The sequence below is a fragment of the Ischnura elegans genome, chromosome 8 (genome assembly GCF_921293095.1).
Source record: "Ischnura elegans chromosome 8, ioIscEleg1.1, whole genome shotgun sequence".
NCBI classification, from domain to species: Eukaryota; Metazoa; Arthropoda; class Insecta; order Odonata; family Coenagrionidae; genus Ischnura; species Ischnura elegans.
This window is the reverse complement of record NC_060253.1, coordinates 73538196-73559161: the sequence shown is the minus strand read 5'-3', so window position 1 is coordinate 73559161 and position 20966 is coordinate 73538196. Positions and strand designations below refer to the sequence as shown.

General features: G+C 36.9%; 1 protein-coding gene across 1 annotated transcript in view; it reads left to right on the top strand.

Annotated features, from left to right (window-relative positions):
- LOC124164377 (MOB kinase activator-like 2) overlaps positions 1 to 15320 on the top strand; it is a 238349-nt gene extending 223029 nt beyond the window's left edge. The window contains exons 4-6 of the mRNA XM_046541686.1: positions 5790 to 5895; positions 11374 to 11453; positions 13980 to 15320. Of these exons, the coding sequence (XP_046397642.1) occupies positions 5790 to 5895; positions 11374 to 11431 (164 nt within the window). The 3' untranslated portion in view covers positions 11432 to 11453; positions 13980 to 15320. The remainder of the gene's footprint in view (positions 1 to 5789; positions 5896 to 11373; positions 11454 to 13979) is intronic.
- The last annotated feature ends 5646 nt before the right edge of the window (positions 15321 to 20966 follow it).

Sequence of the window (20966 nt, the reverse complement as noted above, 5' to 3'; positions counted from 1 at the left end):
TTCACTTTCCATTTAATCGCGAAAAATAGATATCGTCATTTAAAAATCGAAAAGCGTGAAATACGTACTCCAAGAGTAATAATCTTTCGATTTAGGAAATTAAAAAAATATAGTAAACCTTCCTATTGAGCTGTATATGCTTGAAAAAGGTAGCCTTTTATTAAATAGCTTTTAAACCGAAAATATGTTTTAAATTGGTAATTTGGCATAAAAATTCAATCTGTTTCTAATAACTCTGGTCATTTAAAATCTTGGTTCATAATATACGAGCGTCATTCTTTTTGTTTTTCGTGAAGATTTATCTATTTTTCATAATTTTTAATCGACTGTTGATTTCCTTTTAGTTTATTCCTTTATTATTAGACTCCTACATTTGGGAAAACAAAACATCCTACGGAATTTCACCTGTGTAATTAATCCTCAGCGGCAAAAAATGCATTTCACATCCATTGCTCAGTAATATTGATTTAACACCTAAAGCAGCACATTCTGAACGAAGATCACTTGAGCGGCAGTGATGCTTACTCTTAAAATTTTCAAATTCAATGAAATAAAATGCAAAGAAATTGAGGAAAGAGGTAAATTTGTAAAACAAAAAGCTAGGTAGGTGAATTAGGAAATAAATATTGAGATTCTACTGAAATATTTACTTTTTTCTAGCAGAAACTTCTTTATCGAAACCACGGTCGTGCCAAAGATGTAGCCAAGTTGAGATTTCCGTTCTCTCCTATCTGTCGTGTTTGCATCCCCCCACCTCCAAGTCACCCACGTTCCCCCTCTTCCTCTGAGAATTCATTTATCTTTCCCACCGCTCAGTTTTCTTCATTCATCTTCCCCCTTACACCTGAGCAAACTCCTATCTAGTTTCCGTCGCTTTCGGAAACGAGCCCTTCTGAGCATATCGAAGCATCCATTTGGATGGTTTTATGGCTCCACTGCGTGTAGTTTCGAAAAAGTTACGAAGTGATCCCATTACTTTTCCATTTGAAATGTGATCCTTTTGATTTCCAATTTGAAAGGCTTCAAGGTGAAAATTTTCTCTGCGATTTCTCCCCTGCTGTTAATTTCGTCCGGGATAAATTTATCATTTTGGCCTCCCGAGAAGTGATTGGAAAGCGATGATATCGAGGCAGTAAGTAGACGGCTTCCCTTCTTTTAATTAGGCTGGCTCCAGTTTCCCTGTGGCCACATCCAACGCCTCTTGTTTTCCTAATTTCAGTGATAGTCTCGATGCAAATTATCTTCCCTGCCATCGCATGTCAGAATAACCCTTTTTTCCTTTCGATGTGAACGGAACATTAAATAAAACTGCCTGGGTAACCTCTATATTACCGTCTACAACGTTGTTTCTCGCTCGGTGAATAGATGATTCCACTTCTACTGACTTCGGTGATTACCATAGCGCTTGGGAATGGTTTGTACCATGTTCAAGGCAAAAATGCTGGTTTGAGTCGTTTTCGTAGCACAGAAACTGTTTTCTGATTCTGAACTGATTCGTGAACTAGTGCGCTTGCTGAATTTTGTCATTTGTATGGCACAAATACTGATATCTGCCTTTTTTTCATTGTACAAATGCGTATGTATGCCATTTTTATGTCATAAGTCCTCTTTTTATCTTACTGATTTGAAGTTTTTTAATGTAGTAACGTGGCAGTGGATTAAAATCACAATAAGTATTATTAATAATATGATTGTAACCGTGGATGGTTGAAAACTGTTGATAGCTAAAATAAAGCAGTGTCATTTAAGAAAATAGAAGTGAAAAATGCGACTCGAGGTGGTAGATATTATACGGCGATTTTAATTTATAAAAAAGCCTTTCTCGGGTGCTTTCCGAGATCATTTTTCCAACCTTGAAGCCCATGCGATCAATGTTTTAACTGCCGGTGCGCACACTTACCTGGATTGCTTCGAGATGGACGAGGTAGCCGGCGAGTCAGTCACGGCGACTTCTTATGAAACCGGCATCGTGAAATTCTGTCCTCTCTGCATGGTGATCTCATTTCTTTTGCGATTCTCTACAGATGCGACGTATCGATTAGTTGCTACCGCTGGATTTTTTTCTCTGTGTACGTAGGAGAAATTTATTGTCAGCGTGGTTATCGTTTCATCTTCGACGTGAATTGGAACGCGGTATTATTGTGTATTGACTTCCATTTTCGCTCCAGTTAAATTCTAAAAACACAGGGTATCTTGATGAACCATTCTTTCCCTTCTTTCTTTTCATCGTCATTTTGTAACTCAGAACTTTGTACTGAGATATGATTCATGCGAAATTTGATCGTGCGTTATGCTTTCATTTTAAAAAGTCGATGAGGAGAAGTGCTCGTTTATTTTAATTTAGATGAAAGTTTTGTTCTTGTAAATGTCTTGGAATGTATCGGGAATTCAATCTGAAAACTCCAGTTTTGTCTGTGAAATTGAAAAGATTGTGATCACGGTTAGATAGTTAAAGTGATAATGCGACCTAAGCATCGTGTCCCTGGGTTTGATGTGGGCTACGCCGGTACGCACAGGCGTATTAAGATGTTTGGCGTATAAAAAAAACATCCCGGATTGTCGTGGATATTAAGGAAGGAATAATCGTCAATGCTGTGATTTTGTAATGAGTGCGAGGTATTAGTGATTGCAAATGTCAATTTCTAGGGAAACGATAATGGATTGTGAATGTGCTTTTAAAAACCATACGTAAGGACGAAAATGAAAAGGAGACTTCGTTGATTTCCACTGATTTATTTCGTCCGTACGACATGTTTCGAACCATAGAGTTCATTATCAAGTACAACAAATTTGAATGGTAAGCAAACATATGTACTCCTTGAAGGGGATGGGGAGAGGGTGGAAGGAGTGGGTGTCAGGAGGGGAAGGGGAAGGTGTTGTGTTGGAAACCCCAAGTGGAGGTTGTATTGAGAATTGAGTCAACGAATCATCGAAGTCTCCTTTTAATTTTCGTGTATTAACTTCCACATAGTTGAGCCTAATACCATTGAACGAATCATGCGTAAGGTACTTCTCCCGTCTCTGCTACAGTGGCGCCGACTCGGTGGGGCCTGAGGGGGCCCGAGCCCCCTCAAAAATTCGTTATGTGTGTTAGGAAGAAATGTGTCAGGCTTGTTTGTGTGTGTGCTTTCACCCGAGTGTCCAGATATCGAGATGCGAGTTATCAGGGTTCTAATGTACATCATATGACTCTTCGAAAATGCTTAAAAAAACTTAGAACTCATTACTTATAAAATGTCACGGGGCAGGATCCCCGGTTTGGGCCCCCCAATATTTTTTGTAAGTCGGCACCCCTGTTCTGCTATGATGTGATAAGGCTAGAAAGGACTTGAACAGTAAGGTTTGTGGTTAACCACTGAAGGTATGAAGACTGCTCCGTGTTCTAGTGCAATGTATGTCGTTTTATGATGAATTATTCGTTAAATTTATCGTCTTTACAGCAATCGAATTGTTTATTTTCCTCCTCCTCCTCCTGTCGGTCGGCCAATCTAGGTGGCAGAGTTATTAGTATTTACTGAATACCTTATGTTTTAACAAGGAATCCTAATGCAGTGATAAATTTTAATCATGACCGTAGTATATGATTGCATTTTCCCTTATCCTTAACGGTATTTATTTTCGAAAATAGGCAAAACTGATTTGATATTTCCTTTTCAACGATAATTTCCTAATAATAGTTAGCATTACAATCTAAAATTCTATATACAGCCCTAGTATGCACGTATTTCATGGAGAGGAATTATGCTTCGTATTTACCGAAACTTTATTACGGCCCATCACTCGAAAACCCGGTAGCGATTTAATAAGTATGTGTTACCTGAGGAACACAAACGGTCAGTTTGTGAATATACCCTGTCCATTTTAACTAATTTCTACCCTAATAACCGCTAGCGGTTTCCCTTGGGCGCTTCTGTAATCTTCTTGTCAAAACGGTCCCAGTCAAATGCATTGATGTGAAATCAATGGTGTACTAGGAACTTACTTTCCATTGGAATACCCGGTAACTTAAGTGTAACTGGATTTGGTTGAAATTCAAGTTAAGGATGTGAAATATTTCCCCCTGAATTCATGCAACACTACATGCACCAGCAACTTTTCAGTGTGAGGGAGCCGTAGATGAACTAATACAAGCTCGATTTTGGTTGAATGGTTGTCAGTATGGATGGTCAGTTGTTATTTGCATGTGCTGTTTTTGTTCAATATGACGTAGCCAATCTTTGTTGTGCACCTCAACATGTCAGTTAAAAGCAGCTTAAGCATAGGTTAAAAAAAAGTACCCCTCATGAAATGGACACTTTTTTGTGGAACCATAATGATTCCAAGGTTGTCGTCTCATTTCTAATGAGGATGTCATCAACTGAATGCTATCTTTTTTTAATTATTCAACTTGGAAAGTTTTAGAATGAAAATCTCCAATGTCGTAATTTTATCGATTTTAGATAATTACATGTTCTCTGCATTGATTTCACAAAATAACGTAATTTAAGCTAAAGAGAAATGCAACAATGCTTTTCTCCAATATTTCCCGATGCAATGTGTCTGAAATCAACCTACTATACTATTTAATAATTTTTGTCAAATCCCTGTAAACCAATAGTGTTGTGAAAATGTTGCAAAAACATTGCGCTGCAACCAACATGGAGCTGCTGCAACGTAATCACAGCATCGCAAAACCAGCCAAAAGTCCTCTCTACCACATTTTTGCAACGTAATGGCAATGTATTCGCAACCTCTGGTGAGACATATTTACAACAGTTCTGCAACATTTATGCAACTCCTGCAACGCACTTGCAACATTTATGCAACCCTTCAAAATAATACTCACAATATGCCTTTAAAGAAAAAAAAAATATTTATTCATGACATGACAGATTTTAATTATAGACATTCTTCAAAATTCGCAGAGCACAAAACCTCACTGAAAAATGCAAGCGTTGGAGGGATAGAGACAGAGTAGCAACGTGTTCGATGTTTCGAACATAGGCGGATCTAGGGGGAGGGTCACGGGAGCATGTGCCCCCCCCCCCAGACCCTTAAAAATTTGCAATACAAGATTTTTAATACGGTCCCATTATCATTGTGCTCGTTTTGTATTACGCCTTGTGCCCCTCCAGAAAGAAATCCTGGATCCGCCCCTGGTTTTGAATATGCAAATATCGATATTTTCGATGCACCAAATATACATATCGGTATCGTGCCGTCTTTCCTTTCTTTATCTCAATACAGGGTTTCCATATACTCTTCACCCCTGCTCGTATGCTTCAAAATTTTCTAAGTGCGACAAAATTGTCTTAGAGCCGAATATTTTTTTTTATTGTGAGAGGCACTTTGCTTCAGAAGATGAAAATACACTTTAAAAACCTCATATGTGAATATATGTTTGGGGAAAACAATGTCCAAATAAGAGACCGACAACATGTTGCAACCTTTCTGCAACCTAATGAACATTCCACCTTCACATACAATCAATCTCTCACGAATAGAATCTGATTTAAATATGTATATCCTCTGGCTAAAATATTACGCTATATAATTTTTCAGACCAAATGAGTGTATCAGCGACGTAATTAAGACGTTGCAGAAATGTTGCCAAAAGCCTAGCTGCTTCCTGCAACCTCTTGCAACACTCGTGCAACGTTTCCGCTACACATTGTGTTTACTGGGATGTTTTAATGGCCTATTTGCTAATAGCCGATGTTATGTACTCTATATCCAGAATAAGTTTCTGATGATCTTATACAATTCTCATGATTCTTATTTTTTTCTTTACATGTGCTCGGCCATGGCAGAGGATGTTTTAGGAGAGAACAAGGGAGAGTGTGTGATTTGCCTGGAAGACCTCATGCAGGGTGATACTATTGCCAGACTTCCTTGCCTTTGCATATACCACAAAGGGTAGGTATTTTCTTCTTCCATTATGAGTCATCAAATTTTATAGAATTTATTTTTATATGGGTTGATTTGGTGGAGCTTTCATTTTTCTTTTCATGTTTTCCTCAAGTGTTCCTCAAAAAGTTTCCATAGTGTGTCATAATTTTTTTTAATGGCGAACTTGTCTCATCTTTCTCAACTTACTTTTATCTTTGTCCCTGGTTTGTGAACTGGAAAGATTAAAATTTGATGCATTATAATCCATTAAATTTTTAGAAAAACAGTCTTATTTATCTGGTTAACTAAGATTTCTTAGTCTAGGTAATAAGTGGTTACGATGAATTATAACACTACTACATATATGGAAGAATACCCCTCCCTCCTTTTCGATGTTTTCATAACTCATCTCTTGCTCCCGATCAGAAAATATAGTTTTCACCTTTATCTTTCTCCCCTGTTTTCCTAACCTCTCTTCCCCCTCTGGAGCAAGTTATAAATTAGGAAGAGGAATGCTGTTAATGATGCTAACGAAACTCCAGCTAACAAATATATAGCGGTATTTTGTGGAACTGTGATACAAGTAATGTAATCACAGACAAACAATTGTGTGATCAACAGATTTTTATTTTCTAAACAAGGTTTCAAAAAACTATGGGCCACAGTTCTGAGTGTCACTTGAGTGGAGATTTTCCTCACTCATCAATCAAAACTATACTCAGTTGTTATATTAGTTGGCCAAAAACTCACTGAGTGAAGCTGATCCCTCAGACTCCTCTCAAAAGAAGAGTGAGTGTATCAGATACTTCAGTGCTCACTCAAATTGAGAGCTCAATGTTCAAGATGCCTTTACCACCTCACACATGCTATGAAGTGAAATGCTGAATACAAACCAATAGGGATATGCGAGTAGCAATCCTTGATCTCAAGTCGAGTATTGAGTCGATATAAAATTCGAGGAATCAAGTGAGGTGGAGTGGAATTGATTCATAATGAAACACTGACTTACAATTTTCCACAAAAATAAAATTTAATTCGACTCGAGTTTCGATGTTACTACATCATTTTCAAGGTACAACATGATGTAGTAACATTGAAACTCGAGTCGAATTAAATTTTATTTTTGTGGAAAATTGCAAGTCAGTGTTTCATTATTGAGTCAAGTTGAAAACTACTCACGAGTATCGAGTTGAGTATGGCATTGTGAACCAGGCAATACAGCAATTCTTGCTCCAACTTATTCTCATTTTTTCCATCCCCAATTTTCTATGCTAAATGTTTAGCTTGATGTAAAGAGGAAAATATTATGATGAATGCTGATGTAAATCATGTCAGAATTAGGAGATGAATGAAAATTAATGTCTCTTAAACAGTTCCTTAAGCATAATTGAAATAAATTAACCAGTAGTGATATGTCGTCAAGGAAGGGTGGGGCTCAAGGATGCCTTGTAATACAAAACGGACGCAATGATAATGGGACCGTATTAAAAATCTTGCGTATTTTTTAAAGGTCTGGGGGGGGGGGGCACGTACCCCCCCTAGATCCGCCTATGATTGGTCCCTCTAATTTAATTAAAATATTTACCCATCGATTGTCTTTTTGAGTTAACTTATTTTATGAGAGGAAAACTGTGTAAGCATATACGTACATAGTATAATCTTGCCATACTAATGTAAGTTTTGCATACAATTTTTCTTCATTTTTTTGGTGTATACATATATGATATATACATTTTTAATACTCACACAGTCTTACTGGAGATGTGTGACTGATGCATAATTTCAGCTGAAATATGGCTCGTGAGTGGGCTTCCTTTGGAATAGAAGCCATGAAAGTGTATGTTAAGTGTTTCATAGCTTTTAATGTCCAATCCTTTTTTATTACTTTCAATTGTTTATCAATTTTCACTTTTGCCCTTTCAATAACTCACAGCATCAGCATTTAAATCTAATATACCAATCATAACAGTTTCAGATTATTTTATATACTCTGATGCTTTGTTTTTAAGAGTTTCTTCAAATAGCTGCTAGAAAAAGAGTTGGTCAAGTTTAGTCTTAAAAATATTGCCGAACTTTGTTACTAGCATCTTGAGATACAAATTTTAAGGCATTTGTTGAATTCTGTATGGTAATTGTAGGGTAGATATTCTTTAAGTGAGAATTAATTACTTTAGGATACTGACTTGATGTTTTTGTGGCAGCATATCAACCTGTCTTATAGTTAATGTGTCAGTAGAACTTTAAATAATTATTACATTTCACATGATCATCATGTTTGTTATTGAGTTAACCTATTTTGCTGAATGTTTTTGTATAACCATACTGACTGCAATGCAATGGTACATAGTTTAGGTGTCTATTTTTGATGAGGATTTTTAAGCATTTAGGTAATAAGCATAATTGGGTCAAAGTTTAGTCCCGAAGTAGAGCTTTTTATTTGGTTGCAAGTTGCAATTTAATATTTTGGTTAAAATAACTAAGATAATACCTACATATTGACGATAATGTAATCTACACAGTGAAAATATGGGAAATCAAAAGCTATATTTATTTAACTCTAAGTACTTTTAATTGATTACAAAACAAGGAGGAGAAAGATGATGTTCTTATGAGAAACAGGAAAAGCAAAAAATATTTAAAATCACGAAATATTTTACAATTTCCTCAGAATACACATTTTTATCTGTACGTTAACAATAGATAAACAGAAAAGAAAAAGTCAAGGCTGACATTAAAAGGGAAATAAAAACTGGAGGAGGTGAATGAGTTCTATTAAAGAGAGCATTCCACTGAATGACATATCTACTTACATCGGGAAATTTAAGCATAGAAGTAGGGAAACAGTTTATTGGAACTTACATTTGGAGTATGCTTCTCTACAGAAGAGAGGCATGACAATGACAGCTGCAGAGAAATCAAGGATAGAGGCCTTCGAAATGTGGTGCTACAGAAGAATGATGGGGATCAAATGGATCGACTGAGTAAGAAATGAGGAAGTCCTAAGAAAAGTAGGAGAGAAGAGAATGAAAAATGAAAATCTTGATGAGTCCTCATGAAAACCTTGATGAGAAGATGGAACAACCTTCAGGCCATATCGTGAGACATTAAGACAATCCACGAGGGGCAATTTGTTGGGAAGAATGGAAAAGGATGACCTCTAATGAAATGTATGAAACAGATAAAGAAGGATGTGTAAGAGAAGAAATACGAAGGTGTGAAAAGATTAGCTGATACGAGAATTGAGTGGGGAGCTGTGTGGAACCAATAATAATAATAATAATAATTTTATTGGACATTAAACAAATTTGAATTTGCAATAGTCTTCGTCATACACATAGGAATTAACAAATACACAAAATACATATGGCAAAATTAATAGGATTATGCATCTATAAAGGACAACACAATTTCAGATTCGAAAAACTCGTTTATGGAGCTAAAGGCTTCTCTTAATAGTCAGTCATGTATAACTTTTTTAAAGTTCGACACACTCACAACTTTAGCTTCTGGGGGCAATCTGTTAAAAAAACGAATTTTTAATACGTCAAATGAATTGCTATTTTTGCTCAACCTGCAATAAGGGACGTCTAGGGTGTCACTATTCCTGGTGTAATGATTATGAAAATTAGACATTTTTTCTAAGGAGCCCAGATTATCTTTGACATTGCAAAATTTTAGCATTGTTGATCAGTGATGATCAATAAACGTGTATTTAACTGAGTGAACGTAAGTCAGTTATTCAAGTTCACCCAGTTGAAGGTAATAGCCTTCATTTACTTGATTATACTGGCATTATTTGAAGATTTCAAGCCAAGTTTTTCTCTTTTCTATTCCCTGATGACCTAACCAGAAAAAGATTGTTTATGATTTACGTTGCTGATGCATTATTTTCCATCTTGTAAGTGATTTTAAAATTTATCATGTGATAATTCTGCAAACATATTATCGCTATGCTATTGCTCTTCCATTGGTGAAGGTTTTTTTTGCAGTTGACTGGTGGATTTTTGGTCATAATCATAATTTTTTCCCTGTAAATATGTCATATTAATGGATAACCATCAATTATTTTCGTTACCTGTTTTGGTACGTATAGGCATTGTACCAAGTTGAGTTGGTGTTTGTTTATAGAATACGACTTAAACTCAACATGGTTATGAGTGCTTACTCGAGTAATGACAGTACACATTCAGATTCATCAATGTTCTGGAACAAGGCTCTTCATCATTTCAAGAGAGAAAAACACAATGCAAGCTGACCTGTTAAAATTTTTTCTCCACCTCCAAAACATTGTGTAGGTAATTAGGCCCCTGGCAAGCCCTCTCAAAAATCCCCTTGAAATCTTGGTTAAGCAAACTAGACTTATAGAGTGCCTTTTACCAGTTGCAAATCAATCATAGGCACTAGGAGTTCTATGGCATAAAAATAGGTGATAAGAAGTATGCCTTCACTCGCCTCCCGATGGGCTAGTTTAAGCAGTTGGGACAGTTAAGCCCGACAATTTTGCAATGATGGGCTGAAGATGTAAAATCCCTTCTGGTACAAAAATTTAAAATTAATGTAATTTGTGACTTGGATGACTGGTTTTTTTTATGCTAAAGAAAAGTTGTTGAAGATTTTTGATTTCTTGGAGTATCTTGGTGTGTCTATTGATACAAGTTATGGTACGGTCCAATTGACCATGGCATCTTGCCGAAGTGTATATCCTGTGATTCCCCATGTGCCCAAGCTGCAGCAAAGTGAAATCCTTAAAGTGGCCAGTTATCTGGCATGTGTGGGTTATAACTTACCCCTCCCAATGTTTCTGGTGTCACATATCTATTGCTGAAATATAGAATGGTGATCAGTATTACAAGAGTGTGAAGTGTTCTACAGGAAAGTAACATATATGCCTAAATAGCCTAGTGCCACTTTTCATCTAAATCTGATCCTGAGTAGTATGCAGATGTAGAATGTGTCAATCAGTCACAAGTTGTGTGTTATATTTCAGTCTGCCGCATGAACATCAGTGAAGTATACATAAATTGCCATGAGAGAGAAATTGCACTGGACCAACATCTAGTGCCATGAGCGTTGGGATAATTGCTATGGGAAATCAGTTGCCTGGATAGAATAGTTGCCTGCATTATGGCCCGTTAAGATCCAGTAGCGCACACAGAAAAATCTCAAGGGGGTTTAGGGGGGCAACAAATATTTCTTGAGCTACCTTTACTTTCATTGCAATGAAAAAGAAATCGCATGGCAAATTTTAATAAACTTTTATTTAAAATGAATTTACATACATAGAAGACAATGCCATCTTATGATATAAAAAAGTTAAATTTGTGGTTCTGCAATCTTAGGCAATGCGTGTGGCCCTGCAAAAGGGTGGCGTGTGCCCCCTGCACTCCCAATATGTATCCACCACTGGATCCAGGGGAATTTATTTCTCATGGCAATTCATTTATAGGCATGAGGTGGTATTGAATTTGTGGATTTTAACTGTTGTCATTCTTCTATTTATTCCAGGTGCATAGACCGATGGTTTGAGGTAAATCGATCCTGTCCAGAGCACCCAGGGGATTAAATAGATTCAAGGATGAGGGGAGGTGAGTTGAAGAGGAAGGGAGGAGGGGGCAGATGATGGGGTAGGAGACGGTGGTTCACCAAGTGCGGGAGTATCCACGCATCAGTTAAGTCGCAGGAGGTGGATACGTTCATGGAAAATTCGGCCCCTTCCCTCTTGGAAACAAGGATGACTATCGGGCTGGTTTTTAGTGCTACAGGAAAACAGCTGCATTTAATGAATGATAGTGCTTCGAGTGCATCAGGGTGTGAATGTTGATTTGCCGTGGTTATCGTTATCACTTGAAAGTACTGTGCTTTCCCAGACCCCCAGAGCGAGCTGTGCAAGTCTAGAGAGTTGGTAGGGCATGGCGTGGGTTCTATCTTGCAAATAGAGACTAAAATTATGCCATCGGATGAAAATATTACTGTATGTTGTGATTATCCAAGAGTATGAGAATCATGCCTCAACTGGCTCATTTTTTCCTTTTCTTCTTTTTTAACATCCTTGCACCCCTACACTCAAATCTCTTCCTCATATCCAAGCCCACTGTAGGAAATAACTCATTTTTCCCAATGAATAAGAAACATATGTTCTCAAAGAGCTGTTTTCTTGCTCTCAATTGCACCTGGGTACAAATTCGATTAAAATGATGGGTTTGGGCTTGGGGGGGGAAGTAAGGGGCATAGTTGCGTTTTGTCTGGATGCATGGGTGCGTGTGCAATCAGTTGTTTTTTTTTTTTTTTTTATGAGAAGGAAGGATATTTCTGGTGATATCACATTGGAAGAACATCATGATGCTTTTCCTATGAGAAATCGGTTTGGCAGTGTAGCTGTATATTTCAATTTCTTGTTGCACTTAGCAGCAATTGTTTTTAGTTATCGATACCAGGTTCAAACCTGTGAGACTTAATGTTGATGTGAACTGACAGCAAATTACATTTTTGGTAGACTCGTCAACCTGATCCTAAATCTACCGCTTGCGTACTCATGCCAACTGTGGTCCTTTGCAGGCAAAGAAAGACCAATAGCTGTGCATAAGTTAATAGAAAGAGTGAGATTAGTTACACCCTAATGTGTCTTTGTTCCCTGCTATGAAGTGAAAAGCAGGGTGTAATGATCTAGAGTCAGAACAATTCTCAGTCACTGTCCACGAAGGAAAAGAAAGTTTGAAGAAATCAATACCTCATAATCAAATGGATATGAAAGGTTTATCGGGAATGGATTGATCGGGAGTTTTTTTGTGAGCCTTTTTAAATAAATGACTGCATTCATTCGCCAGTAGCATCTTAATGTAAAGGGACTAGACTGACATCTTTGTGGCCATCTATTTGTTCGCTGCTGGTTTGTTGATAATTCAAGTTGAATCAGATGACAGGAGAAAGAATAAGAAGTTGTATTTGATGAGATAACCTGTTGTCCATCGCTGAAATCCATAAGCGGATGCAGAATGTCTGCCATTAACTATGTACTGGTTTTCAGTTTCACCAACAATGAATGCTCAAAGTCACGAGTGATTGACAGTTCCATCTCTAAGCCCATTTTAGACTTGGTCACATTTGGGATATACAGTACTAAATAAATGTAATTCATGAAAAGCACTGATGGTAGGGTAATCCTTCAAATGTACCTTATTGAAATGTCATGATTGGGCTCCCTGATGACTGCAATGATTACTGTTTTCCTTGATCTAGTTTATTGTAATACTTGTTGCTGGCAAATGGAAGCAAGCATAAGGATACAAGAAAGGGAGTCATACATTTTACAATACGAGTAGGCTTTAATATTTTTGATACTTTCATAAAATGTGGAAAAGGGTCAGAACTCAGGATAATCAGCCAGTTGCCTGCTGACTCTCATAATTATAATTACCAAAGATTGTCAATTTTTGTTTATTTCGTAATTACCTGTTGTCCATAGGAAAATTAGATCAGATGAATTGGTTTATTGTGCACATTTGAGCTGTTGGAAAGTTGAAAAAAATGTTATATTAATGTGGAAATGACTGTTTGCAAGGTTCACTCCAATGATGTATGCCTCCTATAATTATGCAAGTTCCATAAATGAACAATGAAGGGGCAAGTGTTTATGTGAGAAAATTAAGTAGTTTTCTCTTCTTGAACAATGGTGCCATAACCTTTCAGAAGACAGTTATATCTTTCAAAAAAATGAACTTTGAATGATGCGCAGTTCAGATGCAAATTATCAACGATTCTTTCATATTCCTTAAACCCGAGTGATTGAATATTCTCATTGTATAGTTTATCCTGTATATAACATATTTAACAATTTTTGCGTCTCATAGTTTTTGATCAAACATTTAAGTTTATTCATTATATGGTTTGCATTAGAGGATTTTCAACACGACTGGATATAGTTTCCAATTCCTAATTTGTGAATAATTTCTTGTGTATTGCCTTTTAAAATGGTATTTTTCATTCTTCAATCTTGAAAAATTACACATTAATCATTTTTATAAATGAATTTAATTCTTAATGAGTAGAAATTTGCTGTCACTAGGTAACTAACAGTAAACCGTCTAAGTTATCCTTTTCTTGTTTGTACATAGGTTCTTCTAACGGATGTTGAACTGAATTTACTGAAGAATTTGGAACTACATTTTAAATATTATAAAGGCAGGAATTTAAAATTCAGTCTCCTGTGAAGATTATCCGACATCAGAGGCAAATTTTTTAAGTGTATTACTTACACGTTTGGTGCAGCTGTGAGTACCAAAGGGACATAATGGTTTTAAATTCAGAGTGATGCAAATGCACTCTGCAATGTTGGTCTTTCACAAAATGCTTTCATCCATTCTGCTGCTATGTACTGAACTAATGGACAAGTGTTTTATGAGTAGATTGTGCCTTTTGTGAGAAAAAGTAAAATTGAAGGTGGAATGATCCATGAATCAATGCTGGACTTAAAAGAAATAAAAATATTGTGGAAGTTGTATCTCTCTAAATAGAGGCTTGTTATAGTTTTTAAGTGACTCCTAACGAAAACATTGTGCTGATTTTGTGTGAGGCACTTAAAAAGTGAACAGTGACAAATAATATTCCTACAAAAAAAATGCTTACCTACTAAACTCTTATGGAAGCCATGTCCATGGAAGTATTTGTATATGCATGAGTTGTGGGAAACTTACGGACTGAATGCAGTGAAAGCAGTTCTATTTTTAGTTTCAAAAGTATTGGATAATGCAGTTACAAGACATATCAACACCGAAGAAAAGTTAAGTAACGGATATTAACTGGTTTTCTCACGAGAAAATTATGTTAAATTGTTTACTGGTGGAGTATACCGAATATTATTGTACTTCCATCATGCACTTTTGAGTTTGTAAAAGCATTTCCACTTACGTGCCATATTGTCATGTGTGATTTGAGTTCTCTTTGTTATACTTAAAAGCTGCTCATGTATTAAGAATTTCAATCATAACGGAAACGACTAATTGTATGCATATGGTTTTGCTGCTTTTTGCTGTCTGCTCCTATTTAAAAAAAAAAGAGGAACCTATCTCCACTCCAAAGAGGAGTTCATCAAAGTGAACTTGGATTATTGGAAAGGTTGATGGTTTTTCAAGGAAGTACATTTAGGCCTAAGATATAGGGTAAAACATGAATGTGTAGAGAGAAGCAGAGAGATTTCAAAAAGAACTAGAAGAAGAAAGTGTTTGGTGGCTTTCCCTGTGTGAGTTTTTTTAGGTGTTTTTTTATATGAACTGTGGGGAGACAAGTTTAGAAACTGTGATTATTTCTTGCAGGTGATGTAGCAAGAGAATTGACGTTTTATGGATGATTAAATGAAAACTTGGTGCTATAAGGCCATTCTTATTTGGGAGTGTGTAACTAACATTTGCCTACAACTGTGATTTGCAAGAAATGTCAAATAAAGGTATCTGTGAAAAGGTAGCGTTTATTTCTTCTCAAATTGTGTGATATTTTACGCAGACAATTTTCGTTCAATGGTATTAAGTTCAACTATGTGGAAGTTAATACTCGAAAATGAAAAGGAGACTTAGTTGATTTCCACTAATTTATTTTGTCCATACGACATGTTTCGAACCATAGAGGTCATTATCAAGTACAAAAATTGAATGGTAAGCATCATGTTTGCTTACCATTCAATTTTTGTACCTCTATGGTTCGAAACATGTCGAACGGACTAAATAAATTAGTGGAAATCAACTAAGTCTCCTTTTCATTTTCTAGAACATTTTCTTTTACATGTCAGTAATGTAGAGATAAATACCTACTCCTTTTGTCATTACATGATCATATTGCATTGGTGAGAAAATTTGGACTTGTGATGCTAATGAATATGGTGGCCAAGGTGAAACATTGGAAACTGACAAGGAGAGGCAACTGGGTTCATATCCCAGGTATAACCCTGGGGAATTCCCAATAAAAGATCACCCAGGTGTGAGGTAACCAAGGGAAAAGATGTGGCCCTCAAATGCCAATGTGATAGTCACATCCCTTCAGCTTTGTCCAGGGTAAGCTCACACATCATCTATCCAAACCAATAGTCACGTTGAAGCATTGGCATTGTTCTTAAGTCGAATAATGAATATATTTGCCCTAGTAGTATTCAGTGGCGTAACTAGGAATATGCTTCAGGGGTCGGGGGGTAAGAGAGCCTTGGGTGGACCCCCCCCCCCCCCCCCAATACAACGGTGGTCCAGGAAAATTTTTTAAAAATGACATACCTGGAAATACATTTTCCATCATTTTGACGCTTAAAATTTGGGTTTCATTAATAGGTTAGGTTAAAAGTTATTGCATATGAAAACTAGACAATTTAAATTTTTTTTATTATTTCTCTGATGCTTTGGGGGGGCACTATATCCCCTCATCCCCCCCCATATTTACGCCATTGGTTGAATTTATTTCCATTTTTGCCATCATACTTCATCAATAGTATATGTGAGACAGTTTTGCAGTATTATTTATTTTATAGTTAAAAAAATTTTCTTGAATTTTCAAGTAGGTGCTGTCATGTCTCTCTATTGTTCTGTTTATTTTTTATTCAAATTTTGTTTAAAAAGTGTTTCAATCCTGCCCATTTATATCCCTTGAAGGTACTATGTTATTTTGATGTTGCTCTTATAATTATACATGTGAAATACTTATTATTATGCTGGGTGAATGAAGCTTAAGTAATTTCCACTAAATTAATAATGCAAAACCAACTGGTTTTAATGCTCTAGTTTCATCATCATAATGGATATAATCTATACCTAAAAGTGCAGGTGAGTATTGGCAGCTATTATACAAATTTTTTATGTGAAGTAGGGTAGGGTGAGAAATAGTGGAATTACCCACATCACCAAGTAGGTTCATTCCCCAAGGTTTTACACACGCATGACAAAGGTTTTACTAGGATTTTTTGTGCAATGGGGTTTTTCACTTGTGTTTTTAAATTTTGGATTATGATGGAGTTAATAAAATGAAGAGACCAAAATTATTCAGTTTCTCGATCCATCGCTTACTCTTCCAGCTATTCGCGGTGAAAAAGTGACAGCCTTGCCTTTTTACGGATAACTTGATTATGCCATGAACTCCTGCTGAGTGGCCATCTGCTTCTCAGATACTCCTCAGCCTCATGCTATGGTCTCATTGGATTTTATTGTTTACACTTAAGGGAGGGATTTATTCCCTCAATCAGTGGTTCTCACTGCATGGATTACTGAAGCAAAAGTACAATGTCACTCAGGGCCGGAAGTAAGAGTCTTGTCAGTGGGGCAAAGATCAGTTTGCCGCCTCTCTCCCTTGATGCACCCTCACTCCCTCCTGACACTCTCCCCGCCATTAAAATAAAATACGTCCATAAGCCATTTTTTATTTTAGATGGGGTAGTTGAAGTTACATACCATGATATTTTTGCTAATAAGAAGTTCATTAATATTATTGTTCAATAATTTAAAAATTAATAATTATTGTCGATTTAATTGAATACATGAGATAACTTTTTATAAACTTTTCAAGTTTTGTCCCCCCCCCTTCATATCTGCAGCCCGGGGCACTCGCGTGCCCCTGCTGCACCCCCTAGTTCCGGGTCTGAAGTCACTTACTCATGAAAAGTGGCGTCAACTTTGCCCTTTTTTTCTTATAATTTATGAAAGTGTCTGAATCGAGAAGATTTTCATTTCATTGTAATTATCCTTCCCTTCCATTCGCTCCATTCTGGTAATGAATTGCTAATTCGGGTCTGAGTGAGCGACCTCATGGAAAAATTGACACTAGGCAAGGTGTTCCTAATGTGTTAATTTTTAATCATTCCAATAATTAAAAATGTTTCTTCTTCAGAGCCCTGCCTTCACTTAGACGGTAAATGTCTACTCCTTTTCATCCGCTCCTCAAACATCAATCAAAGTTCTATTGGTGATTCAGCAATTTGTAAAACCTCTTTGCAACGAACACCTATGCAACGAAATTTTAGGGAAACCTCCCTATTTCGAGTTCATATCTCTATAATTACGGAAGCTACGTGCAAAGAAGTCTACGCTTAGAACCAAAGAGGAAAAATGGGCATGTATAATAGATTTTTGCGAAAATGTGAAGTATTTTACATTTTCCTGTAATGTTCCTGTCAATATTGACGTAAAAATTAGGGGGTAGAACCGGAGCGGGTGGTACGACGTCTTAAAGCAATACTTGCCGATGCCCCTTGAAAGTATGCAATCTTGCTTTTATCAAGTAGTTCATAGGTGTTCTGAAATAATTTTTAAACCTTGCTAAGCTGGCGAAATATTTAAATTGAAGAACCACGTTAATATAAACAGATTTCAATAATTCCACAAACAACCAGGGGGGGATGGATTAATATTGGTAAAATTGATCAATTCGTACACAGTGCTGTTTTAAGGTTATTTGGAATGATGTTAATAATATTAAGAAAATATATTTATTAAATAAAAAATATTTTATCTGAAGATGTTGTCAACATTACCGCGCTAGTGTCTTCAGTGAGTTGAGTGATGATAGGTTCACGCGTTCGCAGAAGAGAGGATTGTGTTTAGCAATTTATCGAAACCATCTTATGATCAGTGGGATTCGCAAAGTTACGATGAATTTAAAGTTTGAATGGATCACTGCTGTTAAGCTTGTACGATCGCGTCAAGTATGTTCACAAAACACCTTATCACCCGCTGAAAATACTTTTTCTTCAGGACATTGCATCTCTAATCCCATGCATGTAAATTAATTTGGGCATATATCACCACTAAGCCTCATCATACCTGCCGCCAAAAATATTCAAAGGCATTATTTCAAGAGTAAAGAGAAAAAATTGGTCGTTTCTCCGCAAGAGAATGTGTTACAAGTGAGCGGGAAAATGTGGCCAAGTACGCAACCACGAATATTACAATTGAGGATTCTCAAGTTTTCCTCTGGATGTTTCATCACCCACCGCGAATTTAAATCGGATAACAAAACTCGCATTTCGCGCTGCCGATGGGCAAAGCGACCCGAATTTCAGGGATTAGCCATAATCAGACCTGTTACCCGAAGTTTGTTTAAGTGATGATGTCATCTATCAAAGTCATATCTTTCCAAAGCTATCCCACGAAATTGCAAGTATTATTGCAAAATATTTCAAACAAATGGATCGCTTTACACTCATTGCCACGCAGCGGAAATTTTAGGAAACATTTAAAAGCGACCGAACTTCAGAAGATATAATAATATCTTCTGGCATTTTAATTTTTTGCATAATCTTTTTACTCTAAGTATTCATACAGAGAAAAGCAGCTAATGAAAACTTAGAATTATACAATTGCGATAAAACTTTGGTTCAAGTAAGCTGAGTCTTTTTATTCATTACACCTTTCATACACGCTTCACGATAGACGCGAGCGTTGTGGAGGGCCCTAAGCTCAGGGCCATCGGCGATTGCCGACCAGCCGACATGGCCATACTGCCCTTGAGAACGACTAGTACCCCGAAACGCCTTCAATACCAGCATACCCTATCAAAGCATCGGATATTTGGTAGAAGGCAAGACTTAACGATAAGGAGCCGCTTTTGAATTAGTCTGATTAATCTATCGTACTCTCTCATGATTTCTCTCTTGCCGAATTTCTCTGCAGAAAATGAGTGATAACAGCAAAATAAATAAACCTCATTACCTTTTAAAGTTAAAATAAATGTTTTCTGGGATTTTCAAAAGGAAGTATTCCGAAGTAAATCAAGAATTTCACTTTTCGGGAATGTCTACTTTTTTACTACATTACACTTTACTACACTACCGGAAATCGGGGAACCTGGTTCGAATCCTTATCAAGGCGACTGATTTTTTTCTCTGTGGATTTTTCGCACAATTTGTGCATTGCTGGTGACTCCCGTAAAAGTTATCACCGTGGCCAGTTCCGGCATACTTAAATCAATGTCTACTTTTGACGTACTGACCAGCTGACCTGGCCAGACCGCCCCCAAGTTAATTTTATTCTCAAGCCACCGAATACAGCTCATATTGGCCATTTTACATCGGGGTTTTCAACAATTTTAACAATTAACGTACACGAACAACCATGCCCTGGAAAGGGGAAACCTACCCAGGCGGGACTGGAACCCGCGACCTCTTGTTTGGCAGGCGAGGACTTAACCCCGCCGCCACCGAGGCCGCTAAGCTCAGGGCCATCGGCGATTGCCGACCAGCCTACGTGGCCAGACCGCCCCTAAGTTAACAACATCATAAAGCCACAAGGAACTCATTTGGGTAGCCTCTATTACACTGAAACGCAGGTAGGGGTGGAAATCAAACCTTATTAAGATAACCGTGCAAGTAATAGAAACGTGTTGCTTCGAGGAAAAACATGACGGAATCCAACTCACAACGTCTCGATGCTCGTATTATACCTGCTGGACACCAAAGAAGAATTTTTAGACAGTCAAAATAGAGGGGCAGGAAAAAATTCTGTAATTCCACTGAATTTTCTTCAACCAACCTAAACATCCGTGTTGAAACGAGCGGAAATCGAAAGCGTTATCAGCTTTGCCATGTGTCTATTTTGGAAAACTATTGAAAGGCCCGTCAGGAATAGTGTCGCTGTGGAAACTGAAATGTCAATAATAATATTGAAAATACATTCTTTAAATACTAAAAAATTGCAGAATCAAAAATATAAAAATATCTAAATATTATTCATATTGTTTTCCAGCGGTGGGGTAACGTCTTCGCCTGCTAAATCGAAGGTGGCAAGTTTGAGTCCCGCCTGGTTAGGTTGTCCCTATCCAGGGCATGAACGTTCGTGTACGTTTTATTGTTTAATGTTGTGAAAGTGCAGTTATAAAGGCCAAATGGTGATGATTTAAGTGGTGTGGAAATAAATAAATATGTAAGTAATGTTGGCCAGCTTTTTTTAAAAAATGGGATCACTGTGCACCGCGCTCACTCCCAGCTTGATATGTTTCTTGAAAAACAAGGAAGAAAAGCTTTTTTTTCTTCTGGGACAAACTTCCAAAGAACATAAAAATACAAGTACATTTCATCATGAGGACAACATTTTTTTGGGGTGATTCATACTTTCCTCGACGCCTTTATTAAAATATTC